Source organism: Sus scrofa, chromosome 12 (genome assembly GCF_000003025.6).
Source record: "Sus scrofa isolate TJ Tabasco breed Duroc chromosome 12, Sscrofa11.1, whole genome shotgun sequence".
NCBI lineage: Eukaryota > Metazoa > Chordata > Mammalia > Artiodactyla > Suidae > Sus > Sus scrofa.
Window position 1 is genome coordinate 17813616 of NC_010454.4, and position 10474 is coordinate 17824089.

At 50.9% G+C, this 10474-nt stretch overlaps 1 protein-coding gene across 1 annotated transcript; it reads right to left on the reverse strand.

The window, feature by feature from the left end:
- RPRML (reprimo like) lies at positions 3274–5295 on the reverse strand. Its single transcript, XM_005668698.3, has one exon. The coding sequence runs from the start codon at positions 4164–4166 to the stop codon at positions 3804–3806; it is 363 nt and encodes a 120-aa protein (XP_005668755.1). The 5' UTR covers positions 4167–5295; the 3' UTR covers positions 3274–3803.

A 10474-nucleotide genomic window follows, 5' to 3' on the forward strand; every position in this document is an offset into this window, starting at 1 on the left:
CCAGTAAACACTGGTTGAAAGGATGAACTTGGGTAGGTCGGTGAAACGGAACCATAGTTTCCTCTCCTATAAACAGACACATGGGAGACTGTCTGCTCTTACTCACCAAGCTGTCGTGGGCAACAAACAAGAGTATGTGGCGTGAAGGCTGGATTCACAGATGGGGCCGGATCCTAGCTCTGCCCCTTCCTGGCTGGGTGACCTCAGGTAACCTCTTTGAGCCTCATTTTCCTCCCCCATAAAGTGGGAGTAGTAATGAAACTTCCTCACCAGGATGGGAGCTCACTGATGGGCACATTAGACTTGTGGTACGTTGTTTTTATCCTATTTATGAGAGAGCTTTGCAAATATGAATTACTATTTTTCTATTTGGGATCCCATTTCAGAGAATCAAATATATCTTGCTGGGAAAGAGTTCATACCAAAACCAAAAATAACAATAATCACAATAAGTATCTTTCCTGGGTGTTTATTTCGTGCCAGGCACTAGGTTGGCTACTTTATACTCATCATCTCATGAGAGCTGTGGGTTCCACTGCTTCCATTTTATAGATGAGGAAACTAAGGCACAGAGAGCTTGAGTTACTTTTCCAGAGCCACAGAACTAGGAAGCAGGGAAGCTAGGATTTCAAAGACCATGGTTGAGGAGTTCCCTTCTGAACTCAAGACCCCCAAAGATGTGACCCCTGAACTTAGGGCAGCCCTTGTAGGGAGATCAATCCCTGGGGAGTGGGGAGAGGGCATTGGAGAACCAGGTCCCTTCTCCATCCAGCACCTGATGCCCCAGGCTCAGGACTTGGATCTGGTCTTGCCTTTTCCCCTGGAGCACTAAGCATCATGCACTCTTACATCACTAAGTGTTCTTGCCCCGAAGTTTATATACGAGAGCTCTGTAAACACTGCAGGACATCGAGGCTTTGGGAGAACAAAGATGGGCTGCGAATGAGATCTCACCTTCCACTCCTTCCCAGGACCCCACTCACTCTAGCTCTTTCCTTCTTTGAGGCTGAGCCTGGCTTCGTGTGCCTGCCTGTGTGAATGTTTTGTGCAAGAATGCCCGTGAGTGTGCCTGTGTGTGCATACATGTGCATGTGCGTGTGCCAGTCATGGGATGGAACGCACAGTCATGTTGGTACATGTCTTCATTGTCCTTTTTCTTCTTTATTGTGAGAAAATCCTGCAAAGCTTCCCCACTAAGGCTTTCCTTTTTCAGCAAATTCAGGAAACTTAACTCTTGAATCCTCTTCTCTTAACTCAGTCAGAAATCATGTTGTTTTTTTGTTTTTTTTTTTCTTTCTTTCTTTTGGCCTTGCCAATGGCCTGTGGAAGTTCCTGGTTAAGAATTGAATCCGTGCCACAACAGCGACAATGCCTTAACCCACTGAGCCACCAGGGAACTCCTCACAGATCTATTTTATTAGAGGAAGGGTCTTGCCGTGTTTGCTCCAATGTGGTCAGCCAGACAACAGCGTCCAAGCTGCATCCCTCCTGAAACTCCTATTTTCCTGTCATTTGGGTTGTACATGAATGCCTGCAGCTGTCTGAAGTGCATTCTCCAGGCCAGCAGGTCAGCCCAGGCTCCAGACACCTGTGCTGCACAAAGCCAGATACTCAGGTTGCCCAAATCATTCAAGGCTGCTCTCTCCAGATCAGGCCAGGCTACATAATGTCACTCTAAACCATCAACAAAACATTCTGCACGTTGTGAATTTTGCCCCATAGACACGTTACAAGTAATTTCAGGCCTCTAACCTCTACTGGACTGGCCTAATTGGATGAACCCTCCCAGGTCTGAGATTGGGGTCATGGGGTAGGGGTGGGTGGGGAGGTGACACATCCTGATGATGGTGATTCTGATGACACAGGAGGGCTCAGGAGCCAGGAAGATTCAGACCCTTCATAATCAGTGACTGTCTATGCTTTTGTTGAGATACTGTGTGCCCCCCTCTCCCATCTTGTGTGGTACTAGTGCTGAAGACATGAGACGGTGTTCTCTCCTTCTCTCTCTCTTTTTTTTTTTTTTTCTTTTCTTTTTAGGCCCGCACCCACAGCATATGGAATTTCCCAGACTAGGGGTCAAATCCAAACTGCAGCTGCCAGGCTATGCCACAGCCACAGCAACACTGGATCTGAGCCACATCTTTGACCTATGCTACACAGCTTGTGGCAACACCATATCCTTAACCCACTGAGCAAGGCCAGGGAATGAACCCACATCCTCATGGATACTAGTCAGGTTCTTAGTCCTCTGAACCACAACAGGAACTCCGAGATGGTGTTTTCTATACTTCTCTGCCCAAAGCCAAGTAAGGCTTCAGCCACCTTCCTTTTCATTCACCTTGACTTTGTACCATGGCAAAAAAGAGAAGAGGAGAAATCCACTGGAACCCTCCCTGCAAATCTTTCAAGCACCAGGGTGCCTGAGAGGGGTTGGTAAGGGGGATATACAGGTGCTACAAAGCCCAGCTTTCTCTCCTCCACCCCCAGCCCCCCGTCTCAGTTCTTCCCTAGACCAGACACTTGCAGACAGACAACCCACTTCCCCTGGGCCTGAGTGCCAAGGTTCTTAGTGCTAACCCTGCTTTAAGGACATTCTGCACCTGTAAGAGGTGCCAGGGTTCTAAGCAGCAGGGGGCATCTCATAATGGAGGTTCCAAATACCCAAAACCAAGCTTCACTGGAGGTCATTTACTTCATTTTAAACATCCTGAGTCCTTTAAACCACCAAGCCCTCTCCCAGGCTTACATTCCCCACCCCCAACCCCCATAGCCTCTCTTTCCTTGCAGCAAAGGGGCATCTTTAGAATCTACTCACCTACCCTCTGCAAGGGTGAAGTCAAACAACCTCTTAGATTGTGCTTTTAGCCTATAATTAAAATTTTACCTCCATCTAGACAGCCCCCAAATTAAATTTTATTTGTTAATTGTCCCAATGTATTAACTTTGCTGTTTTTCCCTTTGGGACTCAAGTCATTGATTTTTTTTTTTTTCATCTCATGAAAGAGATTCAAATTTCCCAGTGATTTAATTGATCTCACCAGCTGTCCTGTCTCTCTCTGCAAGACCTACCTCTGTGGCTGTGAGCATAGATAAAGGTTCCTTTTCCCCTCCCTGGTTTTGGCTTAAGAGGGAGGCCTCAGGAACCCCCCGACCGTGACAGCTGCCCAGTCCGGCAACCCTGCGTCCTGTGACCGACTTAAAGTGCTACACGCTAGGCTACACACCGCCCACACCCGCCAACACACCCCAACATACTCACAGCCTACAGCGATGGCGGGTAGAAACCGCCGGAAGCACGAAGCCCGACGGCTGCAGTTTTATTACAAGATTTCTTTCCAAATGAGAAATCAGGCCAACAAGCTCAGCGACTCGGATTCGTCAACAACTCTCCCCCACCCCCACGCTGCTCGTAACTCGCCCCACTCCATTCCACCCCACCCACACACACACAAAATTCCCACGCAGGTGACCTCAGCCCCAAGCTGCATCCCACAACCTCTCCCTCCACTGCCTCGAACTTCCTTTCAAAGAAACATTTAGGAACCCCCATCCTTTACCCTCCCATCCCCCAAGGCTGAAGCGCAATCAGGACCCAGCCGGGTGTGGAAGTCCCTTTCCGATCCGCCGCCTGGAGTCCCGCAGTGTCCCAGACCCAGGTGCCCCAAGAAAGGCCATGCCCCCTTGCGCTGCCCGCCAGGCGCTGCCCGAGGCGGTGGCAGAGCTTGGGGAGGGGGAACTAGGGTCCTGAGCTTCCTTCTCCGTCTTCTTCCAGCAACTCAGGCGAGGGCGGGACGAGGCGGTGCTCAGTACAGCCCGAGGATGGCAGCGCCCACGTCCTTGGAGGGCCGGCGCTCCTGCATCAGAAAGTTAATCATGCTCTCGGACTTGATGAGCAGGTTGCAGCCCAGGAAGAAAACGCCAAAGACCACGGTTAGCGACAGCACGCAGAGCACGGCGATCTGCGCCACGCGCGACACCCACAGGCTGCGCTCGTCCGGCTCCAGCCCCGCCGCGACTCCGTCGCTGGTGGACAGCGGCGCGCCCCCGGGGCAACAGCCCAGCCACGTGCCCAGCCCGTGGCTGCGGTTCCCCAGGGCGGCTTCTCCACCGCCGCCCAAGCCACCTGCCGCTTCCAGGCCACTGTGGTTCAAGAAGGTCGTGTTCATCGCCGCTGCGCACCGGGGGTCTTGGCGCGCGGTCGCGGGCGCTCCAGGAGACTTGCTGGCGTCCGCGCTCTTGCAAACGCTCGGGTCCACCTGTGCAGGGGGAAGGGAAGAGGGCGGGGGGCTGTCCGCGCGCGGCACCCCTCGGGCCGCCGGCCCCTGGGCACCTGGCGGGAAGCGGCGGCCCCCAGAAGCGAGCAACAGGCTTCGCGGAAGCTGGAGCCGCAGAGCGGAGCGCGCGTCGCGGCACCGACTGAGCTCCGCGCCCGCCCTGCCGCCCCTCCCCTAGCAACGGCGCCGCCCCCTCTCCCTCCTCCTTCCCCTCCCCCCGCGACGGGCCCCGCCGCAGCCCGGGGGGACAGGAATGCAGCCTCCGGCGCTGCGCTCCCGGTGTCCCGGGGCTGGAAGCGGCCCGGAGATCAGGGCCGGTCCGCCCTCGGTCGGCGAAGCTCGACACCCTCCCGGCAGCCTTGGTCTGTTCCAGCCGGAAAACATCTCCCCAAGGCGCCCATTCCGGGATTTGGTACTCTGGGCAGTTCCACTCCTCCTGAGTCCGCCCTAAATCTCTTCTGCACTCTTTATTTAAGTCGCGGTAAGCTTTCCCAGACCTCAGAGGAGTTGCAGACCCCCCACCCCAGTGTCGCCGGCCCTTTCCCCTCTCCCTTCTCGCGGCCGCGGCCGGCTGGCGACCCGCCAGCGCCACTCAGGCCCCCCAGCTTCCACGGTGGAGGCGGTCGCCTCCCGCGCACCTCGCCCGCCACCCGCCCCACTTGACTTTTTAAAAAATTTAAATGTAAGTTATTGTGTTTTCCCCTTCTCCTTCCTTTTTTACAAAAACACGTCGCCGTAAACTAGTTAGAAAGTATAGATTAGCAAAAGGGAAAAAAGTCTCAAAGCTCATAATCCTACCCCCCCGGAGTGTCCATGTTACCGCCTCAGTGCAAAATCTTCCTGGCCTTTGTCTCTGTGTGTCTCTCTCTATATGTATTCAAAATAAGGACGCACTGTTCATCCATGCTGTTTGGTACATGCTGTTTTGTAATTCTTTGTCATGTAACAATTTACCCTTTCGTAATGATAAATATTCATCTACAACAGGGGTTCTGAATTGTCCGGAGGACTGGTTAAAACTCACATTGCTGGGCCAAGCCCAGAGTTTCTGCCCATTTCAAACTAATGCTCCTGCTTCCTAGCTGCGCTTTGAGAATGACTGATCTGCAGCATCGTTTTCAGTGAAGGAATGGTGTTTCAAAGTAGAGACTATTACAGTTTATTTAACCAAGGTCTCTATTTTTGGACATTTTACTTGTCTTTCTGTCTTTCCCTTCCTTTTCTTTCCTTCCTTCCTCCCTCCTTCCCCCTTCCTTCCTTTCTTTCTCCCATCAGAAACAATATTATCATAAAGAACCCATAACAAAGTCTTCGTGCAGAAACTATACTATTTACTTTGATTGTATTTTGAAAAACATACCTGCAGAATCAGTAAATCACATCCAACCAAATCACCCTCCAGAAATGTGCCAGTTCACACGCCGGCCTTGTAGGGAATGAGGGCATTGCCTCCAATCCTTGAAAATCATTGAATGCATTTAGGGGGTAGGGGGTAGTTTCTTACCCTAGTCTTTGACTGTTGAATCAAAGGAAGGAAGGAAAGCATTTAGGACTTTTTGCAGTGGTCCAGGCAGAAGATTCTGGCAGGAGGATTCCAGTGGAGACAAATGGATGGAAAAGTTTTGGCAAATTGCCTCAAGTATGTGAACATCCCAAAGCCGCCCCCTCACTATCAGCAGAACACTAATATGTGTGTGTGTGTCCTGGTAAGCTATTATGTTTTTATATTTTATTTTATTTGTCATGCCTGTGGCATGTGAAAATTCCAGGGCCAGGGATCAAACCTGTGCCACAGCAGCATCCTGAGCCACAGCAGTGACAATGCTGGATCCTTAACCTGCTGAGCCATCAGGGAACTCCCATCTCTCATTTTAAAGATGAAGAAATTGACACATATGCATAGATACACAGACATATAGGAGGGATTAGGGAAAGACCCAGCTCACTCTTTTCAGTCCTAGGAAAGCAGCCTGGCACAGGGGCAATCAGTTTTTCTGGGCAGGAGTCTCCCTGCCCTGACCACCCTCAGAGCCAGGATAGAACAGGATAAAACCAGATATCTGGCCTGGACATTTTTGTCCCCTGATTTTGATGAGCTGGATTTCTTTAGAGACAAGCTCTTATGTCCTTGGTCCATCCTTTTCCCAAGACCAACCCCTGATCTGGGAGCCTATGGCTTTGCCTCAATCCAGCTGAGGTCAGTCAAGGTGTCTGCTGCATAGAAAGGTGGGGGCGGGGGAGAGTCAAGGTGGGGTACAGGGGCCTGCCTACTCCAGCAAGAGGCTGATGATGGGCCTTGCCTTTATTAAGCATCTATTATCTGCTCAGTGCATTAAAGGTGTGACCTCACTGGGGAGTTCCCATCGTGGCTTAGTGGAAACAAATCTGACTAGTATCCATGAGGATGACGGTTCCATCCCAGGCCTCACTCAGTGGGTTAAGGATCCGGCATTGCCGTGAGCTTTGGTGCAGGTTGCAGATGTGGCTCGGATGCCACGTTACTGTGGCTGTGGCATAGGCTGGCAGCTGTAGCTCTGATTCCACCCGTAGCCTGGGAACTTCCATATGCCATGGGTGTGGCCCTAAAAAAAGAAAAAAACAGATATTATCTCACTGAATTCTTACAGTGGATGTCCCCTTGACACGAGGAAACAGAGGCTCAGCATGGCTAATTGACTTGCTCAAGACCACACAGCTAGTTAAGCATCAGAGCCAGAATTTGAGCCCAGATCTGTCTTGTTTCCAGGCTACACTCTTAACTCTGACTGGTCCCCTCTCTTCCATCATCCCTGAGCAGCTTTCTCTGGATACCTGGCAGAAGAGGAAGATGTTGTCTATGACTTAGGAGCAGGAAGGGAGAGAGAGAAACCTTGGGTTTGTGAAAATAAATAAAGATCACCCAAATGAGAAGGACCAAAGGCTATTTTTTCAGAGTCGGCTACAGCAAAGGGGTCAGCCTCCCCTACTTGGGTTTGCCAGAGACACAAAGGCAGGCAGAGGAGCGGGGTTACTTTGTATCAGAAAAAACAGCAGGCTTCAGGTCTGCCCTGACAGGAGGCTGCTGGCATGGAAAAGCTGGAGGTGCACTGACTAGAACGGGGACATCCCGAGTGACGGGCTAGGGGATTGCATTGAACTTTCTTCAATTTGTACTATGCTGAAAGTGGGGCAAAATTAGGGAAGCTGTCAGTTATTGATCAAGGCCTGGCCCTTTGGGGCTGATTGCTACAGGGGTTTTGGTTTGACTTCCTGGGATGTTGCTATTTTTATTTTATTATTATTAATTTTTTACTGCCAATTATTGTTCATGTCATTTAGGGCCAGGGTTGGCTGTGCCTGTGGCATGTGCAAATTCCTGGGCCAGGGATCAAATTTGAGCCCCTGTAGTGATCGCCAGATCCTTAACCCACTCTGCCACAAGGTCAATCTGTTGCTATTTTTATACATGGGCTGGTCCTTACCAGTTTGTATTTCCAATCCCTCAGACTCCTCCACAGAGTTCGGAAGTGGGAACCTGCCTGTCTTGGACCCAGACAGGTACTCTCTGTCCAGTGCTCCCTCCTTCTACTTCTCCCTTCTGCCCTTTCTGGAGCCACTGGTCCCAGCAAGTCTGGTTGCTGTTTAAAGTGCATTATCTCTCTCTCTCTCTTTTTTTTCTTTTTAGGGCTGCACCTGTGGCATATGGAAGTTCCCAGGCCAGGGGTCGAATAGGAGATGTAGCCCCTGGCCTACACCACAGCCACAGCAATGCCAGATCTGAGCCATGTCTTCGACCTACACCACAGCTCAAGGCAATGCCAGATCCTTAACCACTGAGTGAGGCCAGGGATCGAACTTGCATCCACATGGGATACTAGTCAGATTGGTTTCCGCTGTGCCATGACGGGAACTCCCTGCTGCACATCAACTCTTAATTCTTATAGTAACCCAGACAGGTAAGTAAATTAGTTATTTTTAACTGCATCAGAAATCACCCCCAATATTTGGCAAGTATATATTATCTCATGTAGTTTCTGAGGGCCAGGAAACCAGAAGCAGCTTAGCTGGGTGGTTCTGGCTGGGGGTCTCTCCTGAGGCAGTAGTCAAGACAGTGGCCAGGGCTCCACTGGAGCTGGGAGATCGGCTTCTAACAGGGCTCCCTGAACAGCTGTTGTCTCAAAGCCTCCATTCCGGGCCGTGTAGACCTTCCAGTAGGGCTGCTTGAGTGTCCTCATGATTTGCAGCTGGCTTGCCCAGAGCCATGTTTTTTTTTTTTTTTTTTTTTTTTTTTTTTTTTTTTTTTTCCCTAGGTCCATACCTGTGGCATATGGAAGTTCCCAGCTGGGGTCAAATCGGAGCCATAGCTGCTGGCCTAAGCCACAGCCACAGCAATACCAGATCCAGGCCACAGCTGTGACCTATGCTATAGCTTGCAGCAACGCAGGATGCTTAACCCACTAAACAAGGCCGGGGATCGGGATCGAGCCCACGTCCTCATGGATGCTAGTTGGATTCTTAACCTGCTGAGCCATACCCGGAGCTCCTCAGAGCCACTCTTGAAGAAGATGCTGGAAGGTGAGCAGAGGGTGGATGGGAGAGGGGCAGAAGGGTAAAGTGGCAGAGTTGGCTACCTTTGTTATTGAATCATCACAGCAGGTCTTAGAGAGACTAATCCTTAGCCCCATTTGACAGATGAGAACATGGAGGCTCAGAAAGGAGAGAAAGCTTGCCTGGGGTCACAGAGCTGGTAAGTGGCACAGCGGAATTGTAAGCCCTTAGCTGCCTGATAACCCAGCCCAAGTTCTTCCTAGCACTTTGGGTGCACAGACAGGGGAGGGGGAAGTGGACCTCCTGGTTAGAGAAAGACCACGCCCCCTGGCCTCCAGGGCTTGGCGGGAGGGGCTTGGCGGGAGGGGCTTGGCAGGAGGGGCCTCTGGAGCCTGGGAAGGTGCCAGTCAACCGGGCTGCTCTCGCTCTAGAGGCAGAGATGGAAAACCAGTGCCTCTGGGCCCAGCTGCCACCCACACAGGACTATTTTTACCCTCCACCTCAGTGACAAGCTTTCATCTCCCTGCTCTGGAAAGGACATCTGCCCCAGGAAGAACCTCCGCCTCGAGGCCCCTGTTTATGCCCTGGGTCCCCACAGCTGTGTCTACATGAACCTTTAGCGCTCCCGCAGGCCTCGGCCATCCAGGGGCGGTAAGATGCCTCGTACCCTAGATTCAGAGATTAATAAAACCTTCCCAATCCGTATCACTTGCTGGATGGACCGATCTGAACTACAATGTTTAAACCTGAAGGTGTTTTATTTATTTATTGTCTTTTTAGGGCCACACCTGCGGCACATGGAAGTTCGCAGCCTTGGGGTCGAATCGGAGCTGCCGCTGCCGGCTGACCGCACAGCCACAGCAACACGGGATACTTAATCCACAGAGCAAGGCCAGGGATCCAACCCGCATCCTCATGGCTACTAGCCAGGTTCTTAACCCACTGAGCCACAAAGGGAAATCCAATCAGAAAGTATTTTAAATCATCCACCTTTTAAAAAAGAAGTTAACAACGTGCTCTAGGCATGAGCCATTTTAATGAAGAGATAAGAATGATTTTATTTGCACATTCAACTGTGTCTGTACACAAAAAATGTAAATAGATGATCCTTGTATGACAGCACAGTTCAGGGAGGCCCAAGAGCCCTTGAGCGGAGTTTATTTTCTGAAGTGGTTTCAAACAGCTGCCCTGGGGCTCCTGTTTACACTATTCATTCGTTTGGCAAACCCTTCCTGGAGCGGGCAAAGGTTGCCTTCTGCTGGGTTCCTTCCCAAATGATCTCACGTTTCATGTTGGCAGAAGGGAAGTTAATAACTTTTTCTTGCATCTGGTATAGAATTTAAATAAACATGGATTGCCCTGTTCAGCCTTTGCTCCTCGAGAGACTTTGAGGTTGGCCCTTGAGAAATCCAGAGAGTACTTGGCTCTTGGAGATCGGAAATCTACTGCCCATGATTGGCTGTGTGATCTTTGATAAGTCAACCATCCTCTCTGGGCCTCGATTGGTTCATCTGGAAACCAAGGGAGCTGGATCAGATCATCTTCTCTTTTGGGGGTATTTTTTAAAAATTAAAGTATAGTTTGGGAGTTCCCTTCGTGGCTTAGTGGTTAACAAACCCGACTAGGCTCCATGAGGATGTGGGTTCCATCCCTGGCCTTGCTCAGTGGGTTAA

What these genes read in the sequence shown, in the direction of transcription:
- RPRML (XM_005668698.3), bottom strand. Translation starts at nt 4,166, where the DNA reads ATGAACACGACCTTCTTGAACCACAGTGGCCTGGAAGCGGCAGGTGGC.